Source organism: Panulirus ornatus, chromosome 9 (genome assembly GCF_036320965.1).
Source record: "Panulirus ornatus isolate Po-2019 chromosome 9, ASM3632096v1, whole genome shotgun sequence".
NCBI classification, from domain to species: domain Eukaryota; kingdom Metazoa; phylum Arthropoda; class Malacostraca; order Decapoda; family Palinuridae; genus Panulirus; species Panulirus ornatus.
The window spans coordinates 12445845-12467798 of record NC_092232.1 but is presented as its reverse complement, the minus strand read 5'-3'; the positions used below and the strand labels follow the sequence as shown (position 1 = coordinate 12467798).

At 39.7% G+C, this 21954-nt stretch overlaps 1 protein-coding gene across 6 annotated transcripts in view; it reads right to left on the bottom strand.

Moving 5' to 3' along the window:
- LOC139750214 (adenylate cyclase type 1-like) overlaps positions 1-21954 on the bottom strand; it is an 836862-nt gene that overhangs the window by 248644 nt on the left and 566264 nt on the right. For 4 of the 6 annotated variants that reach the window (XM_071664687.1, XM_071664693.1, XM_071664690.1 and 1 more), the window contains exon 11: positions 7705-7755. The exons of the other annotated variants lie outside the window; for them this stretch is intronic. In XM_071664687.1, coding sequence (XP_071520788.1) covers positions 7705-7755 — 51 coding nt within the window. The remainder of the gene's footprint in view (positions 1-7704; positions 7756-21954) is intronic. 6 annotated transcript variants of the gene reach the window in all.

Sequence of the window (21954 nt, the reverse complement as noted above, 5' to 3'; positions counted from 1 at the left end):
TGTGTAGGTATGTATATTTGCGTGTGTGGACGTATGTATATACATGTGTATGGGGGGGGTTGGGCCATTTCTTTCGTCTGTTTCCTTGCGCTACCTCGCAAACGCGGGAGACAGCGACAAAGTATAATAAAAATAATATAATAAATATATATTTTCTTTCTTTTTCTTTTAAACTATTCGCCATTTCCCGCATTAGCGAGGTAGCATTAAGAACAGAGGACTGGGCCTTTGAGGGAATACCCTCACCTGGCCCAATTCTCTGTTCCTTCTTTTGGAAAATTAAAAAAAAAACGAGAGGGGAGGATTTCCAGCCCCCCACTCCCTCCCCTTTTAGTCGCCTTCTACGACACGCAGGGAATACGTGGGAAGTATTCTTAATCCCCTAACCCCAGGGATAAATAAATATATATATATATATATATATATATATATATATATATATATATATATATATATATATTTTTTTTTTTTTGCCGCTGTTTTTTGCCGGTCTCCCGCGTTTGCGAGGTAGTGCAAGAAAACAGACGAAAGAAATGGCCCAACCCACCCCCATACACATGTATATACATACGTCCACACACGCAAATATACATACCTACACAGCTTTCCATGGTTTACCCCAGACGCTTCACATGCCCTGATTCAATCCACTGACAGCACGTCAAACCCGGTATACCACATCGATCCAATTCAATCTATTCCTTGCCCTCCTTTCACTCTCCTGCATGTTCAGGCCCCGATCACACAAAATCTTTTTCACTCCATCTTTCCACCTCCAATTTGGTCTCCCACTTCTCCTCGTTCCCTCCACCTCCGACACATATATCCTCTTGGTCAATCTTTCCTCACTCATTCTCTCCATGTGCCCAAACCATTTCAAAACACCCTCTTCTGCTCTCTCAACCACGCTCTTTTTATTTCCACACATCTCTCTTACCCTTACGTTACTTACTCGATCAAACCACCTCACACCACACATTGTCCTCAAACATCTCATTTCCAGCACATCCATCCTCCTGCGCACAACTCTATCCATAGCCCACGCCTCGCAACCATACAACATTGTTGGAACCACTATTCCTTCAAACATATATATGTATATATATATATATATATATATATATATATATATATATATATATATATATATATATACATATACATATATATATATATATATATATATATATATATATATATATTATATATATCCCTGGGGATAGGGGAGAAAGAATACTTCCCACGTATTCCCTGTGTGTCGTACAAGGCAACTAAAAGGGAAGGGAGCGGGGGGCTGGAAATCCTCCCCTCTCGTTTTTTTTTTTAATTTTCCAGAAGAAGGAACAGAGAAGGGGGCCAGGTGAGGATGTTCCCTCAAAGGCCCAGTCCTCTGTTCTTAACGCTACCTCGCTATCGCAGGAAATGGCGAATAGTATGAAAAAAAAACATATACATATATCTTTTCTTTCATACTATTCGCCATTTCCCGCGATAGCGAGGTAGCGTTAAGAACAGCGGACTGGGCCTTTGAGGGAATATCCTCACCTGGCCCCCTTCTCTGTTCCTTCTTTTGGAGAGAAAAAAAAAAAAAAAAAAAAATCCCTTTATGTGCCTTGTAAATTATGTACCTTGCCAAACATGGGATCTTTTAGGAATGCAACTACAGTGGTTGGCAAGCAGCTTTAATGTATTAATATCCAATGCTCTGTTGAAATATCAATCAAGAGCAACTTATCTATGGGTCTAAAACATTTGGCCAACAACAAGAGCTAAGGTTGTATGTACTGTATACAACCAAAGATCCAATGATAAAGCATTCTGAGCCAACTAACCTAGGATATGCACACATGGTCTGAAACAAGAGATAGCAATCTTTTTACTGAATTCAACCAAACTTCCACTGAATTTCTTAAGGAAGAGATCCTGAAGAGTTCATATGGATTTCCTTGGGTAGATACCCTCCAGCTTGATTCCCAAAGTGGGCATGGATACCTTAGTCCTCAGGGTTCATCTTTACCTCCCCTACCAATTACACAGGGTTACAAGATTTCATCTTAAGCTAATATTGGCAATATGCTGGCAGCTGGTTTGGTTCTTTGCACTTAGACAATCAATGCCCCACTAAGATCCTATAAAAGAACAGTTTTATGAGGGACTTAAAGGATAAACCTGATTTAACATCCTCTAATGCAATTCAGTGTTAACTTACCAAGGCACAGGAATCTTGGGCCTTAAGATCTCTCTTTGCCTCCCCTACTAGTGACACAGAGTTATAAGATTTATAAACAGGATCTCAGCAGTTATATCATGCGAGCAAAACAGAAAGCAGCAACTAAATAATGATGAGTGGAGAGAGCCATCTAATGGACCATGCCAGTGATAAAAACTTTCAATCAGTCAAACTAGTGCCCTTAACATATTAAACTATCCTTTAAGCAAAACATTCGGCAAATGAATATCTTTTGTTTTCAAGACTATCAAAGCTTAAGTCCTTACATACAGTGTATCAAAAAATAACAAACTTTGATATCATCAATCAAACAAAACACAAATAAAACATCATGGGAAGGCTGATCCAGTAACCAATAAAGGCTTAGAATTGCTGCAATACTGAATATATCACAACTGCCTGTCAAACAAAAACTCCCAAGTTAACAAACCATAAATAGTTTACAATGCACAGAAGAAAAGTATCACGGACCCCTGCATTATTATGCTGAACTTATGACTAATATGCTTGACTATTTGGGCAAGCAAACTACTGTATCATATAGTTTGCATCACACACTTATGAAACTCTGCCTATCTGGGCAAGCAAACTTTTGTATCATGATGATGCTTACAGTATGTGCTTATAAAACATACAAGAAAAAGGATAGATACATGCTAACATCTCATAGGTCTAGCAATAAGGCTCATGAACTGAAATACTTATTAGTAGCAAAGGTCAGCAGGTCTAAGTTGTGTAAGATCAAGTTCATGATGATGGCTTAGATGCCAGTTGCTGCCTCACTACCACACTATGACTTCACACACCTGAGTGGGTTATTGTATGGTCACTGTGTTCCTATGGACAAGCATCAGCCAGCATCAGGGGTATTATGATGGCCAAAGAGGGATAATTCCTTATGGAGACACCTATTTTTAGAGTGAAATAGCACTTTAGTCCCCATTCAGTAAGTGCTCTCTCAGATGCTCATAGGGCTCTATCTATAAGTGAGAAATCTGAACGAAGACATGGAAAGGTTTAAATTACGGAAGAGACACCTCATAAAGGGATAACATGAAAAGAGATATCATTGAAGAAAATGTTAGATACCTCGGGGTAATCATTTATGGAATGCTAGAAATCACACTAAAAATAATTCATCATTAAGTCAGGTAATAAGAGGAGTCATAATGATAACTTCCAATAAAAGAGAAAGAAAAGCTGTAAGGAAAAAAGTCAAATTCATGAATTGGAAAGAATTCAAAAATACAGTGTAGGCAAAGCAACGGTTTGCCTACTGGAGGTGTCTTAACACCACAAAAAACAACTTCTGATTTATGGGCAAGAAATGTAGCCAAAAAGATCTTAAACCTAATGGTGTATTGCACAAGACCAGAGAGGAACTGGAAAACTTCATATCCTTATGAAAATGAAATTTTGTAAAACAGCTCTTCATCACAGACCTTGGCATTTTGTTGCAAGCCTAACATGACTAATGTCTCCCAGGCTGAGTGCTTATCACACAAAGAGTGATTACGTAACCATGCTCATCCAATCATCAAACTTTCCCTTCCTTTTGGGAGCCAGTGCTGGTTTAATCAATGTTTATGCTGCTTGTGGAAACTTTTAAAACATTTCTTGTTATCAATCTGTGATAAACCACTTTCAAAATGAAATCAAGTTATACCCAAGCTACCTCAGGATTTGGTTTATCATCTGGTACAACCAAATGGCACAGGAATGTGGATGAATTCAGGAAAGCAAGGCCAAAATGTTATGGAAAAGTCCAGGAACACTCAAAACCATGTGAAGGCAGGAAAAAGTGGCTCACCAAGTATGTGCAAAGTTAAGCATTTCCCAAGAAATGCACTAGTGGAAGCATTTTCAGTGACTATTCATGATGTTACTGTTGCTATCTGTAAAATGCTTTCCATGATTTAAGCAGAAGTCATGTGGATAATGCTTGTGTAAGGAAGAGGTCATATTATGGTGTTCCTCTTCCTGATAACAGAAGTAAGGCAGGTACTCCCCAAAAGTTGAATTTTATGTACTAAAAAAATTAACTTTTAGTGCTATTAGTAAATTCTTTGTGTCTAAGTGTCAAATTTTGTATGATTATGCATTTTGTAATGATGACAAGCACTGCACTAAAGTTGCCTTTGCCTGTGGCCACTTAAGGGTGAGGCAGTAAAGGCTCAGAAACAACACTGGAGTTCACTCATTATCAAGACTCTATTGCCGTGGCCACCTCTTGAGGGAGTTCCAACTGGAACGAGTGTTTGCAATATAGAGGGTTAGTGACAGCTGCCAAGTGAGCCAGCACTTCAGAAGGTTGTCAAGATGCACTCCTCTGACCCAGGTAGCTGTCTTTTCTTTCTGTCTCACCTAGATGTGGACTACTGGCATTCTATCCACAATATGCAATCTCCCCTTGTTATGCAAAACACATGACAACACTTAAAGAACAAAGCTAATTCTTCATAACTCTACATTTTTCTGCAGTGAGCACTATTTGCTAGCCCTGTCTTTTGGTAAAATGGTAGGAGCAGTAGACAGAAGTAGTAGGTAGGAACATTTAGGCAGGAGCATTAAGAAGAAACACTGGGTAGTAGTAGCAGGTAGGAGCATTAGGTAGTAGTAGGAACAAACAATAGGTATGAGCCTCTGCAAACATGGGACTACAGTTGCACTTTGCCAGTGGTCTGTTAAGGGTGAGGCACCAAAGGCTATGAAGCAGCACTGGAGTTCACTAACTATGGAGACTCTATAGCCATGGCCATCCCCTTGAGGGAGTTCCAATAGGAATAAGTGTCAGAGATGCAGAGATATAGATAAATGGACAGAACTATAAAATTTGTGAAATTTGTGAAATACAAAGTTTCCAGGGGCTAAAGTAAAAAAATGAGAGGGTATTAATATTCCGTATAATTCGATATGATATGGAAGCCATTGGTACATGTCAGTAATCAAAAAGAGGTTCAGGGTCCAATGAAATGAAAGCCACAAAGGATAAAATGAATCATGAGTACCAAATTCATATTTCATATTTTCTCCTTTTGATATTCTAAACACTATGATCTAATAAAATGATTATATAACTACATGCTACTGTTTTATTTTCTGATCTGCAAGCAACAATATAATGAGCTATTGTAATAATTCTAAAACTTTTACTGTAGTATGTAACACTAAGTGAAGCAAGTGATGAAATGATAGCCACAGGTCCTCAAGCATCTAATGCAAACAGTGTGGTATGAGGTTGTGTATCTTTACTATAAATATTCCTAAATTTTTTCCAGGCAATAAGTTGTCTCCAGGAGGAAATTCATCAACACAGGGAATTTTTTGTATAGGTATGTATATGTGTGTGTGTGGAAGTGTATGTATATACATGTGTATGTGGGTGGGTTGGGCCATTCTTTCATCTGTTTCCTTGTGCTACCTCACTAACCCGGGAGACAGCGACAAAGTATAAAAATATATTAATAATTTTCATCAAAACAGAAAAGTTCTGTTCGTGTTTAAGCACAAATAACATATTCCTTTTGCCCACTGACTTACACTGTAAACATGGATCACCTACACAATACAAGCATGTTTTGCCTCCTAAAAAGTATTTCTGTTGGTGCCCATGGAGGAAATGGATCATGTGGAATGTCATGAAGGACTGCAAGACCTTGAACTATATAGCCTAAAAGAGGAGAAAGATGAATGATAATTTCTGCATGACAACTAAAGAGGAAAAAAATATACCAGCACTAAAAACGTCACAGCATGGAGGAAACTAAAAACAAAGAAATCCCTAACATATACTGAAAAGGCAGTACAGGATATAAGACAACCTAGCACAAGATGGAAAGGATTTTTAATATTTTTTCCCAATTGGAACAACAAAAAAATACTGAGTTGGCAAATTTTAAGAGAAAACAGCACATTTGGCTAAAAAATGGTTCTATATGAACCTAATACTTACAACTATGCAATGTGTATGGCAGCAGAAAATAACAGTAAACTTAGACAAGAAGAATTTCCTCCTGGGTGCATTCATATATAGAGCGAGACATGATGAATTGACTCTGTCCTCTCCAGTTGTAAAATCACAGGATCATCCGCAAGAAATTTTGTACATTATAAATCAGGTTCAAACAAAGGATCAGGAAAGGTCTCATGGAGGTTAAAAAACTTGAAATACTTTGCTATCTACCTTCTGAAACAGGTAACTGATGTGACAGCCTCTTTTCGTCTAATATGGCTGAACGTGCAGAGGCACAACATACACACAACTGGCTACATATCCAGGGCTCACACACAAATACTGAAGTATACTAATCAACAGATGGAACTGGGAGTATTATGGGGATTAGGAGTAAAGGCAACAGGCATTACAAATATATTTCACAATGCCATATGTTTTCAGTACATCATTATGTTATTCTACATATTGCTGTTCATGGGAGACAAGTATGTACATCACAGCAATATTTTACAAACTGCAGTACAGTATATAGCTACCAGTAATGCAAGGTAGGTGATACTAACAAGAACATTTTTTCTAAAAAATGAGCAGAAGTAGGGTTGGGTATTGGGTATCTGGATGATTTACTTTTAGGATGAAAATGATGAGGAATGCAAACAACAAAGGTAATTGCTTAGAAACTGCCAAAGTTCTATGATAATGCTACTTTCTAATACTGGTATGACAAACATTTAAAGTAATCTTTAAAAATATAAAGTAAATGCAAAGTAAAGCAAAAACCTGGATACTGTATATCAAAACAAACACAAGATATCTAATAACTGTGAGTAAAAGCACTGTAATAATTCAAAAATGAGAAAGGTATGAAATAAATACATATCTTGATGCAAAACAGCCATAAACAGACTTAAACACCCTCAAATCTACATAATTGCTGTTACTATTAAAGGATGCTACAAGCCATCCATGGTACTGGACAATGCTCTCAGCAGGTGAAGGGCTAAAAAAATGAGGTATTTTGATAAAATCCATACAGCAATAACCATGTTCTAGATCCTAAAAGAATCTATATTTGCACTGAATTTTTGTCAAAATACCAAGTAATCTGAAGAAAGCTCACAAATGATACTAGCTGTCTGCTGTCCATAACAATGTTGGCTTCTAATGGTCATTACAAGGAGTGTTAGGGTGGTGGGAAAGTGAGATACAATTCAGATTTCAGGCTTCAATAACATTCAATACTCATTTATGATTTTTTTTGAAATGTGGATAACAATGTTAGGAGATATACATATAAATCCATGGGTTGTACAAGTTATGGATTATACGTCAACTGTGCTTCTTGTTTCCACATTTCTTAATAAGTCATTAACAGCACACCAGAATGTTATAAAAGTGATAGTAGGGTGAGTGATAACCACAAAAAGGGGTCAGAGGCCAGAGGCTTCAGGACCTAAAACTGAGTCGAGCCCAGGAAGGATCACAAACAGCCATACACAGATCATTACGATTCACTCACTTGTGGGCACGCTCTCTCTATTTCGTAGTATTCGTGAAAGAATATATTCCTCTGAAAATTGAAATGGGGGACTGTTAGTGTGTTAGTTGCCTGTGACAAAAGACATACGAATGAAGGCTCAGTGTTAGTTATGATCACTAGCGATAAAAAAGGGGTGAGTTCTAAAAGTAAGAGTCTTAGAAAGTTCTAATTTCTTCTTCCAACAGGCCAATGCTACTACAACGTGGCACTAGTAAGCACAAGAAGAGAAATAAGAACATTTCTTTTTAACATCTTATCTTTATAAACTCATCCTTGGCCAGCCTACATAAATAATTTCACGGAAAAGTAATAACTAAACATATTTTCTACACAGTAAGGGTTAAGCCTAGTTTGTAACAGAAGTACCAAACTTCCAAACATGTATATCTAAGAATGCTACTCAAGTGTATATTCTAAATCAGCATAAAAGGCACAGATGCACAAAATTCATTTAACTTAAATAAAGTAACACATATAAATGCTACATCCACAGCTTCAGTTCCATTAACTTAAATGATCAGCAGATGTCATGATTGCTGCATGTCACAAAATGCTGTTCTTCATAAACAGGTCAGCAACACTGAAAAAATCCATATATCATTTTGCCTTGCATTCAACTCCACTTCTGCTTCAGAAAATGAATTAAAACTAGAAAAGAATCATGATATCTATGATTGATTTTAGCTGTGAAATGTAAATTCTACACTAAAATTTTACCTAAGCTCAAAATATATATGCAGTCAAAATGTGCTATATGATGTACAAAAAATTAAATTCTAAACTAAAAACCTACCTAGCACAAAAAAATACGTACAATTAGAATATGTTTAATTTAATATTAGAAGGGCATCATGAGATGATACATATATCTTTTGCTCTGCAATTTCCAAGAGGTAATCAATATGAGAAAAGTTACATATGTCTTGTGCACAACAATTTTCAAGAGGTAATCAATCTACGACAGACTGCCTTTTCTGCTGTTTTTTGCATGTTGAAATACATTATATCTGATATTGTACTTTCCATAGATATATTAAAAATTATTCAGATAAATAGTCTTTCATTCGCTTACTAAGATAAGAAATGAGAAACAAAAACTATGAATGGAACATTGTGCACAAAGTAGGAGAAAATCCAAAATCCTTAAATAAATTCATCAGGAATGAATTGTACGTTAAAGAACAGCATATCAAAGTAAGGGATTCAGATGGAAAAATTGTAGATGATGATGTATCAACATGTAAGAAACTGAACAACAAGGTCAAAAGTGTTTTTACAGTGGAAGACACTATGTCCCCAACACCAGCGAGATGGAATGGAGAAGAGGTTACAGATAGCATTGTGATATCTACAAAAGGCATCAATTAAATAATTAAAGAACTTTACCCACATAATGCTCATATGTCTGACGAAATTTCACCATATGTGCTAAGGATGTGTGCAAATACATTACACAAATGTCATGAAATACTGTTCTAGATGTCACTGAAGAAAGGCAAAATGCCAATGGAGTGGAAAAGGGGCAAATGTCATACCAATCTAAAAGAAAGGAGACCAATTAGAAACACTGAACTACAGACTGACATATGTAGTCTGTGAGGTTCTGAGAAAGATTATACAAGAGCAAATGGATGACTTTCTAGAGGAGAAATTACCTCAGTAAGGGATTGCCCAGTTCTAAGTAAAGGAGGTCATGTGTAACGAACCTCTTAGATTTCTATGAGAAAGAGCTCTGTCTTCGACAACAGGGATAGATGAGTGGATTACTTGAATTCTGACTACCAGGAAGCATTTGACACTATTGCATGGGAAGCTGATTAAGAAACTGGATCACTGGGTAGGAATTAAGGGGAAACTCCTCCGATAGATAGAATATCATTTAAGTGGAAGGGTACAAAGGACATATCAGAGAAGCCTTCTTGATATGGAGTGAGTTCACCTGAGCTTCCTGTTCTGGAACCATTCCACTTCTTCATCCTACCTGAATGTGTCTGCAAAGGATGTGCAGGTCATGCACTCCTGAAACAGGAGTTGTGGGGGTATGTGACAGAGTGTTTGAAAGTAATTTCTAGATTGATGTGGGTAAAACTGAAACTGGATGGAGAGAGATGGGAGATTATTGGTGCCTATGCACCTGGTCAGGAGAAGAAAGATCATGAGAGGTAAGTGTCTTGGGAGCAGTTGAGTGAGTGTATTAGCAGCTTTGATGCATGAGACAAGGTTATAGCAGCTTTGATGCATGAGACAAGGTTATAGTAATGGGTGATTTAAATGGGAATGTGAGTAATGTGGCAGTTGAGGGTATAATTGGTGCACATGGGGTGTTCAGTGCTGTAAATGGAAAAGGTGAAGAGCTTGTGGATTTGTGTGCTGAAAAAAAAGAGTGGTGACTGGGAATGTCTGGTTTAAAAAGAGAGATATACATAAGTATACGTATGTGAGTAGAAGAGATGGACAGAGAGCGTTATTGGATAGGCATGTAAACTGATAGGCATGTAAAAGAGAGACTTTTGGATGTAATGTGCTAAGAGGGGCAGCTGGAGGGATGTCTGATCACTATCTTGTGGAGGCGAAGGTGAGGCTTTGTAAAGGCTTTCAGAAGAGAGAATGTTAGCAAGAAGAAAGTGGTGAGAGTAAGTGAACTTGGAAAGCAGACTTATGTGAGGAAGTATCAGGAGAGACTGAGCGTAGAATGACAAAAGATGAGAGTTAAATGATGTGAGGAGAGTGGGTGTGGAATGAGGTGTATTTGGGAAAGCAGTGATGGCCTGCATAAAAGATGCATGTGGTATGAGAAAGGTGGAAGGTGGGCAGATCAGAAAAGGTAGTGAGTGGTGGCATGAAGAAGTAAGATCATTAGTGAAAGAATAAAAAGGTATTTGGAAGATATTTGCAAGGAAGTTGTGTAAATGACTGGGAGATGTATAAAAGAAAGCGGCAAGAAGTCAAGAAAGAGGTGCAAGAGTTGAAAATGAGGGCAAATGAAACTTGGGGTGAAAGAGTAGCATTAAGGTTTAGAAAGAATAAGATAAGAACAAATGAAAACATTGGAGAAGGGAGCAAGTGGGGTAGTGATAACAGATAGTGACGGAGTGAGGAGATGGAGTGAGTATTTTGAGGGTTTGTTGAATGTATTTAATGAGAGTGGCAGATATAGGTTGTTTTGGTCGGGGTGGTGTGCGAAGTGAGAGGGTCAGAGAGAATGGTTTGGTAAACAGAAAAGAGGTAGTGAAAGCTTTGCTGAAGATGAAAGCCAGCAAGGCAGTGGGTTTGGATGGTATTGCAGTGGAATTTACTAAAAAAGGGTGTGACTATGTTGTTGACTGATTGGTAAGGATATTCAATGTATGTATGGATCATGGTGAAGTGCCTGAGGATTGGCAGAATGCATGCATAGTGCCATTGTATAAAGGCAAAGGGGATAAAGTTCAATGTTCAAATTACAGAGGCATAAGTTTGTTGAGCACTCCTGGGAAATTGTATGGGAGGTTATTGATTGACAGGGTAAAGGCATGTACAAAGCATCAGATGGGAAGAGCACTGTGGTTTCAGAAGTGGCAGAGGATGCGTGGATAAGGTGTTTGCTTTGAAGGATTTATGTGAAAAATACTTAGAAAAACAGATGGATTTGTATGTAGCATTTATGGATCTGGAGAAGGCATATGATAGGATGATCTGGAAGGAGGTAAATAAAGTGCGTAAGAAAAGGGAGCAAATGGGAACTTCAGTGAAGGGGGCAAATGGGAGGTGATAACAAGTAGTGGTGATGTGAGAGGGAGATGGAGTGAGTATTTTGAAGGTTTGTTGAATGTGTTTGATGACAGAGTGGCAGATATAGGGTGTTTTGGTCGAGGTGGTGTGCAAAGTGAGAGGGTTAGGGAAAATGATTTGGTAAACAGAGAAGAGACAGGAGGTCAAGAGAAAGGTGCAAGAGGTGAAAAAAAGGGCAAATGAGAGTTGGGGTGAGAGAGTATCATTAAATTTTAGGGAGAATAAAAAGATGTTCTGGAAGGAGGTAAATAAAGTGCGGAAGACAAGGGAGCAAATGGGAACTTCAGTGAAGGGCGCAAATGGGGAGGTGATAACAAGTAGTGGTGATGTGAGAAGGAGATGGAGTGAGTATTTTGAAGGTTTGTTGAATGTGCTTGATGATAGAGTGGCAGATATAGGGTGTTTTGGTCGAGGTGGTGTGCAAAGTGAGAGGGTTAGGGAAAATGATTTGGTAAACAGAGAAGAGGTAGTAAAAGCTTTGCGGAAGATGAAAGCCGGCAAGGCAGCAGGTTTGGATGGTATTGCAGTGGAATTTATTAAAAAAGGGGGTGACTGTATTGTTGACTGGTTGGTAAGGTTATTTAATGTATGTATGACTCATGGTGAGGTGCCTGAGGATTGGCGGAATGCGTGCATAGTGCCATTGTACAAAGGCAAAGGGGATAAGAGTGAGTGCTCAAATTACAGAGGTATAAGTTTGTTGAGTATTCCTGGTAAATTATACGGGAGGGTATTGATTGAGAGGGTGAAGGCATGTACAGAGCATCAGATTGGGGAAGAGCAGTGTGGTTTCAGAAGTGGTAGAGGATGTGTGGATCAGGTGTTTGCTTTGAAGAATGTATGTGAGAAATACTTAGAAAAGCAAATGGATTTGTATGTAGCATTTATGGATCTGGAGAAGGCATATGATAGAGTTGATAGAGATGCTCTGTGGAAGGTATTAAGAATATATGGTGTGGGAGGAAAGTTGTTAGAAGCAGTGAAAAGTTTTTATCGAGGATGTAAGGCATGTGTACGTGTAGGAAGAGAGGAAAGTGATTGGTTCTCAGTGAATGTAGGTTTGCGGCAGGGGTGTGTGATGTCTCCATGGTTGTTTAATTTGTTTATGGATGGGGTTGTTAGGGAGGTAAATGCAAGAGTTTTGGAAAGAGGGGCAAGTATGAAGTCTGTTGGGGATGAGAGAGCTTGGGAAGTGAGTCAGTTGTTGTTCGCTGACGATACAGCGCTGGTGGCTGATTCATGTAAGAAACTGCAGAAGCTGGTGACTGAGTTTGGTAAAGTGTGTGGAAGAAGAAAGTTAAGAGTAAATGTAAATAAGAGCAAGGTTATTAGGTACAGTAGGGTTGAGGGTCAAGTCAATTGGGAGGTGAGTTTGAATGGAGAAAAACTGGAGGAAGTGAAGTGTTTTAGATATCTGGGAGTGGATCTGGCAGCGGATGGAACCATGGAAGCGGAAGTGGGTCATAGGGTGGGGGAGGGGGCGAAAATTCTGGGGGCCTTGAAGAATGTGTGGAAGTCGAGAACATTATCTCGGAAAGCAAAAATGGGTATGTTTGAAGGAATAGTGGTTCCAACAATGTTGTATGGTTGCGAGGCGTGGGCTATGGATAGAGTTGTGCACAGGAGGATGGATGTGCTGGAAATGAGATGTTTGAGGACAATGTGTGGTGTGAGGTGGTTTGATCGAGTGAGTAACGTAAGGGTAAGAGAGATGTGTGGAAATAAAAAGAGCGTGGTTGAGAGAGCAGAAGAGGGTGTTTTGAAGTGGTTTGGGCACATGGAGAGGATGAGTGAGGAAAGATTGACCAAGAGGATATATGTGTCGGAGGTGGAGGGAACAAGGAGAAGAGGGAGACCAAATTGGAGGTGGAAAGATGGAGTGAAAAAGATTTTGTGTGATCGGGGCCTGAACATGCAGGAGGGTGAAAGGAGGGCAAGGAATAGAGTGAATTGGAGCGATGTGGTATACCGGGGTTGACGTGCTGTCAGTGGATTGAATCAAGGCATGTGAAGCGTCTGGGGTAAGCCATGGAAAGCTGTGTATGTATATTTGCGTGTGTGGACGTATGTATATACATGTGTATGGGGGGGGGGGGTTGGGCCATTTCTTTCGTCTGTTTCCTTGCGCTACCTCGCAAACGCGGGAGACAGCGACAAAGTATAATAAAAAAATAAACAGAGAAGAGGTAGCAAAAGCTCTGCAGAAGATGAAAGCCGGCAAGGCAGCAGGTTTGGATGGTATTGCAGTGGAATCTATTAAAAAAGGGGGTGACTGTATTGTTGACTGGTTGGTAAGGTTATTTAATGTATGTATGATTCAAGGTGAGGTGCCTGAGGATTGGCTGAATGTGACAAAGCAAAATCTGGAAATCCTCCCCTCTCATTATTTTTTTTTTTTTTAATTTTCCAAAAGAAGGAAGAGAGAAAGGGGCCAGGTGATGATATTCCCTTAAAGGCCCAGTTCTCTGTTCTTAACGCTACCTCGCTAACGCGGGAAATGGCGAATAGTTTGAAAGAAAAAGAAAAGAAAATATTTATCATTTATTTATTTTGCTTTGTCGCTGTCTCCCACGTTTGCGAGGTAGCGCAAGGAAACAGACGAAAGAAATGGCCAAACCCACCCAAATACACATGTATACACACACACGTCCACACACGCAAATATACATCCCTATACATCTCAATGTACACATATATATACACACACAGACATATACCTATATACACATGTACATAATTCATACTCTGCCTTTATTTATTCCCATCGCCACCTTGCCACACATGGAATAACATCCCCCCTCCCCCCTCATGTGTGTGAGGTAGCACTAGGAAAAGACAACAAAGGCCCCATTCGTTCAAACTCAGTCTCTAGCTGTCATGTAATAATGCTCGAAACCACAGCTCCCTTTCCACATCCAGGCCCCACAGAACTTTCCACGGTTTACTCCAGATGCTTCACATGCCCTGATTCAATCCAATGACAGCATGTCGACCACGGTATACCACATCGTTCCAATTCACTCTATTCCTTGCACGCCTCTCACCCTCCTGTATATTCAGGCCCCGATCACTCAAAATCTTTTTCAATCCATCTTTCCACCTCCAATTTGGTCTCCCACTTCTCGTTCCCTCCACCTCTGACACATATATCCTCTTGGTCAATCTTTCCTCACTCATTCTCTCCATGTGACCAAACCATTTCAAAACACCCTCTTCTGCTCTCTCGACCACACTCTTTTTATTACCACACAACTCTCTTACCCTATCATTACTTACTCAACCAAACCACCTCACACCACATATTGTCCTCAAAACTCTCATTTCCAGTACATCCACCCTCCTTCGCACAACTCTATCTATGGCCCACACCTCGCAACCATATAACATTGTTGGAACCACTATTCCTTCAAACATACCCATTTTTGCTTTCCAAGATAAAGTTCTCAACTTCCACACATTCTTCAAGGCTCCCAGAACTTTCGCCCCCTCCCCAACCCTATGATTCACTTCTGATTCCATAGTTCCATCCGCTGCCAAATCCACTCCCAGATATCTAAAACACTTAACTTCCTCCAGTTGTTCTCCATTCAAACTTACCTCCCAACTGACTTGTCCCTCAAACCTACTGTACCTAATAACCTTGCTCTTATTCTCGTTTACTCTCAGCTTTCTTCTTTCACACACTTTACCAAACTCAGTCACCAGCTTCTGCAGTTTCTCACATGAATTAGCCACCAGCGCTGTATCATCAGCAAACAACAAATGACTCACTTCCCAAGTTCCCTCATCCATAACAGACTGCATACTTGCCCCTCTTTCCATAACTCTTGCATTCACCTCCCTAACAACCCCATCCACAAACAAATCAAACAACCATGGACACATTACGCACCCCTGCCGCAAATCAACATTCACTGGGTACCAATCACTTTCCTCTTTTCCTACTTGCACACATGACTTACATCCTAGAATAAAACTTTTCAATGCTTCTAGCAACTTACCTCCCACACAATATACTCTTAATACCTTCCCCAAAGCATCTCTATCAACCCTATATATGCCTTCTCCAGATACAAAATGCTAAATACAAGTCCATCTGTTTTTCTAAATATCTCTCACATACATTCTTCAAATTAAACACCTGATCCACACATATCCTCTACCACTTCTGAAAGCACACTGCTCTTCCCCAATCTGATGCTCTGTACATGCCTTCACCCTCTCAATCAATACCTTCCCATATAATTTCCCAGGAATACTCAACAAACTTATACCTCTGTAATTTGAACACTTGCCTTTATGCCCTTTGCCTTTGTACAATGGCACTATACATGCATTCCGTCAATCCCCAGGCACCTCACCATGTACCACACATACAATGAGTATCCTTACCAACCAGTCAACAACAAGTCACCCCCTTTTTTAATAAACTCCGCTGCAATACCATCCAAACCTGCCACCTTGCCGGCTTTCATCTTCTGCAAAGCTTTCACTGCCTCTTTTCAGTGTATATATAATTATCCCTGGGGATAGGGGAGAAAGAATACTTCCCACATATTCCCTGCGTGTCGTAGAAGGTGACTAAAAGGGGAGGGAGCAGGAGGGTGGAAAACCTCCCCTCTCGTTTTTTTTAATTTTCCAAAAGAAGGAACAGAGAGGGGGCCAGGTGAGGATGTTCCCTCAAAGGCCCAGTCCTCTGTTCTTAGCGCTGCCTCGCTGACGTGGGAAAGTCCGAGTAGTTTGAAAGGTATATATCATACTTAATCTCTTAATATATCAAACTTAATCGCTGTTTTCCACGTCAGTGGGGTGGCATGGAAAAACGGACAAAGAATGCTGTTTCCTGTGGGGCGGGGTAGCGCCAATAATGGATGAATGCAAGCAAGTACGAATATATACATGTGTATATATGAATGTGTCTGCGTATGTGTATGTATATGTATGTATATGTGCATATATGGGCATTTATGTATACGTATGTGTATTTGAGTGGATGGGCCATTCTTCGTCTGTTTCCTGGTGCTATCTCACTAACGTGGGAAACAGCAAATATGTACAGTAGAATTATAATAATAATATATCTTTTCACTTGTTTGTCCATTCCTGCATTAGTAAAATAGTGCCAGGAACTGATTAAGAAAAGACCTCTTCACTCACGTCCATTTTCTAGCTGCCATGTGTAATGCACCAAAATCACTAACCATATCCACAACCAGGCCCCACAGATCTTTCCCTGGTTCCCCCAGCTGCTTTATACCCCTAATTCAGTCCAATGACAGTACATTTCCCCATGTATACCACATCATCCATATCAATCTATCCCATGCATGCCTTTCACCCTCCTGCACATTTAAGGCCAGAGCACTCAAAATCTTTTTCACTCCATCCTTTCATCTCCGATGAGGTCTCCCCTTTTCCTGGTCTCTCCTTTTCCTTATCACCTCCACTTCTGACATATATATATCCTCTTTGTCACCCTCTCCTCACTCATTCCCTCCTTATGTCCAAACCATTTTAGCACACCCTCTTTAGCCCTCTCAACCACACTCTTTTTATTACCACACCTCTCTCATACTCTTTTATTACTCACTTGATCAAACAACCTTAGTCCACATACTGTCCTCAAACATTTAATTTCCAGTAAATTTATAGCCCATTCCTCACATCCATACAACATTGATGGGACTACTATACCTTCAAATATACACATTTTCACTCTCCCAGATAGAAACCTCTCCTTCCACACATTCCTCAAAGTTCCCTAAACCTATGTCACCTCACCCACCCTATGACTCACCTCTGCTTCCATATGTGGTTCCATTCACTGCCATGGCCACTCCCAGGTATCTAAAACACTTCGCTTCCTCCAAATTTTCTCTGCTCACACCCCAATTTACCTGTACCTCTGCAGTGCTTAAGCTAATAATCTTACTTTTATTCACATTTACTCTCTATTTCCTCCTTCCACACACTCACCCTAACTCAAACAAATACTTCTGCAATCTCTCACTCAAATCTACCACCAGTGCTCTGTCATCAGCAAACAACAACTAACTTGATTCCAGGGGCCCATCACCCCTACAGTGCTACCTCTTCCTCCAACTAAGGCTCTTGCATCTATCTTCTTCACAACCCAGCCATAAAAAAAATGAAAAAAGCAATGTTGAAATCACACCCCCTGCTGCGGACCCACCTTCACCTTAAACCATTCACCTTCCTCTCCATCTACTCACATGCATGGCTTTCACTCTTGATAAAAGTACTCACTGCTTCTAATAACTTCTTTCCAAACCATATGTTTGTAACACCCTCCACAAAGTATCTCTATAAATCTTATCAGACATTTTCTCTAGATTTTTATATCTAACATACACATCCTTCTGTTTCTCTAAGTATTCCTAACACATTCTTCAGAGCAAGCAATCTCTACCACTCCTAAAACCACAATGTTCCTCCATTGTCTCATACTCTTAATCACCACTCTCCCACACCACTTACCTGATACAATCAACAAACTTCTACATATGTAGTTTGAGCACTTACCTTTGCCCCCCTTGCCTTTATACAAAGGCACTATACATGCATTCTGCCAATTCTCAATTATCTCTCAATAATTCATGCATAAAATGAAAATCCTAACTACCCAATCAACAAGTCACCTCTTTCTTTATCAAATCAACTGCAATACCATTCTCTCCAGCTGCCTTGCCACATTTCATCAAATGCAAGGTTTTCAGCCCATATCTCTCTTCACTAAACCACTTGCCATGACTCTTTCACTAAGTATAGCTCCCCAACCCAAACAACCTACATCTGTACCCTATCTTAAAGCTTTTGCATCTGGCCACAATAAGGAAGCTAAAGAGAGGCTAGTATTTTGGAAGCAGCTGAGTATGTCAGCAGTTTTGATGCACAAGGCAGATTATTAGTGATGGGCAATTTAAATGCAAAAGTAAGTAATGATGCAGTTGAGGGTATAATAGGGTGCATGGGTTATCAAATGAGGTGTATAGAAATGGTGAACAGCTTGTGGAGTTGTGCACTGAAAAAGGACTAGTGCCTGGAAAGAGGACATCACTAGATTACATACTAATTGAAAGGTATGCAAAAGAGAGACTTCAGATGTATGTGTAGTGAGAGGGGTAGCTAGTGGGATATCTGATCACTACCTGGTGGAGCCAAGGGTGAAGATTCTTAGTGGTTTTCAGAAAAAAAGGAAATTATATGAGTGAGAAGAGGGTGGTGAAAGTAAGTGAGTTTGGAAAAGGGATGAGTGTGAAGAAATATCTGAAGAGGTTGAGTGCAGAATAGCAAAAGGTGAAAGTAAACAAAACCATGGGAGTGGGTGAGGAATGAATGGGAGGTATTAAGGGAAGCAGAGCAGGCAGGTATGAGATGTGTGTGGCCTGTGAGAGGTGGGCAGGTGCGACTGAGTAATGAGTGGAAGAATGGTGAAGTAAAGTTGTTAGTGAAAGAGAAAAGAGGTATATGAGCATTACTTACGGGGGAGGAGTGTGAATGATTGGGAGATGTACAAGAGATGACAGCAGGAGGTCAAGAGAAAAGGAATGGGGTTGAAAAGAAAGCAAATGAGAGTTGAAGTGAGCAAGTGTTGGCAAACTTTAGAGAAAATAAGATGTTATGGAATAAGGTTAATAGAGAAAAACATGAGAACAAATGGGAACACTGGTGAAGGGGACAAATGGGGAAGAAATAAGAGGCAGTGACGAGGTGAAGAGATGGAGAGATTATCTTCAAGGATCATTGAATATATTTGATGATACAAAATAAAGGATGGGTGTTTCCAGGTGAAAGTGGGTCTGCAGGAGGGACATGTAATGTCACCATGGCTGTTTATTCTGATTGTGGATGGAGGAGTGAGGAAAGTGAATGCAAGGGTCTTGAAGAGAAAAGTAAGTTTGCAGTCTGCTGAGGTTAGGGGGTACTGAAAGGTTACTCGGTTGTTGTTTGTTGATGACATATTGCTGGTGGCAAATTCAGGAGAGAAATTTCATAAGTTGGGGTCTGAGTTTGTGTGTGTGCGTATGTGTGTACAAAGAGTGTGTTTGTGTGTGTGTGTGAAAAGAGAAAGTTGAGAGTAAATGTGAAAAAAAGCAATGTTATTAGGTTTTGCAGTGAAAAGAGACAGTTTATTTGGAGGATGACTTTAATTAAGAACCTGGAATGAAATGGAATGTTTGGATACCTGGGAGTGGATATACCAGCGAATGGAACCATAGCAGCTTAAGTGAGCCATAGGATGGGTGAAGGGACAAAGGTCTTGGATGCACTGAAGAATGTGTGGAAAGAGAGATCTCTGTCTTTCAGGGTAAAGATGGTTATGTTTGATGGTACAGTAGTATTGTTGGTTCCGTATGGATGCAAGGTATGGGCCTTTGAAAAAAATGTTAAGGATTGGGTGAATGTATTGGGAATGAAATGTTTGATGACAATGTGTGGTGTGAGGAGGGTTGATTAAGTAAGAAATGATGAGAGTAAGAGGAATATGTATATGGGAGATGAAGACAAAGTGCTGATATGGTTGTCTATATGAAAAGGATGATAAAGAGGAGTATGAAAGGAAGGCAACTGAAAGCTTAGATTGAAGTGCAGTGAATGTAGGGATGCAGTCATGTGTAAATGGGTGTGTAAAATGTTTAGACAAATACCATCAAAGGTTGTAGAATTAATAGATGTACGAGATTGCGAGATACAGGAATAACAAGGGCAATGCATGGTGAGCAGAAGAGATCAGAAAAGCTGTGGAAGAGAAGAAAAAGGCATATGGTAGATTGCTCGATAGGAATGTATCAGCGGAAGTTCAGCAAAGGAGGAGGGAAGAATATAAAAAATGTAAGTGGAAAGAGGAAAGCAAAGAAAGAGCATATGAAGAAAGCAAAGAAAGAGCATATGAAGATTTTATAAGAAAGTGAAGTAAAAAGTTTTGGGATAACAAGAAACTATACTTGAAGGAGGTGAAAAAGGAAAAAGGTGGATACAAGAGTGGAAATCTTAATGTGAGAAATAAGCATGAGGAGTTGCTGAATCAAAAGGAGGAAGTGAAAGGAATATGGAAAAAGTATTTTGAAGAACTGAATGATGTGAGAGAAGGGGAAGCAGCAGTTATTACATGCATGGGTATGGAGGATGGAAGGAAGAAGAGACTGAATTCAGAATAAGTTGAGAGCATGGTTTTTTTTTTAGGGAAAAGTGGGGATGTATGGATCAGATTTTTGTGGTAAAGGTGACTGTGGAAAAGAATTAAGTGAAAGGTAAGAAGTGATATGCAGCTTCTATGGATCTGGAGAAAGTGTGTAATAGAGTCGAGTGGAATGCTTTAGGGAATGTGTTAATATATGGTGAAGGGATATAAATGCTGGATGATGTGAAAGTCTTCTGCAGATGAGCAAATGAAAGTGTAAGAGTGGATGGAGAGTTGAGCAAATGTTTTCGGATACATGTAGGCGTGAGGCAAGGCTGTGTGATGTCAACATGGAGTGATAATAGATGAAAGCAAAACTAGGGAAAAGAGATGCAGAGATGAAGTGTGGTGGTGGGATATGGTGGATAGTGGCAAGCCTCTTTGCAGATGATACCGTGTTGTTTGCTGAGAGTGAAGAGGAATTGCAGAGGGTTGTAAGTGCATTTTATGATGTATGTAAGCACAGGCAATTGAAGGTAAATGCAAGTAAAGCTATGGTGCTTGAATGGAAACGGAGCGAAAGTATAGATTTTGTAAAACCATACAGAGTGAGAAGAAAGTGTACTAAATTGTGCTTTGAATATGGGGGAGAATGACTGGAAGAAGTGAGGGATATTAAGTATTTACGAGCATCTTGGGTAAGTTTGGTGATATGAAAGGAGAGATAAGGGAGAGAGCAATACAGGGTAGAAGAGTCACTGGGTCTCTTAATAGAATAAAGAAGGGTAGAAGTGTATATATGGAAGTGAAGAAACGATAAAAGGACAACATAGTTCTCCCAACCCTGACCTATGCAGTTGAAACATGGACATGGAATGAGTCACAGATGTCAAGAATCCAGGCTGTGGAAATGAGCTATTTGAGGAGAGCATAGATGAAATGAAGAAAGAAATGAAGAGGTGTATGAGAGATGTGGTATGGGCAGGTAATGCAAAGGGAATGAATTGTGGAGTGGTAAAATGGGTGAAACATAATACTTTGAGGAAGTTTAGGAATGTGGGAAAAATACAAGACTGGGAGTTTACAAGGAGAGTGTGTGACAGTACAATGGAAGGGATTAGTGTGAGAGGAAGAGCACCTGCGAAAGGGCAAATATGGTGAAGGAACACTGGAGGGAGAAAAATGGAGGTTGAATGCATGGAATGGTGTATACCAGGAAGGCATGTAAGGACAAGGATAAGTGGAGACTTTTGCCATGGCCACCCTTGATGGGAGTTCCTGGAGGGAATGGGTGTCAGATTATATAGACAGATAGA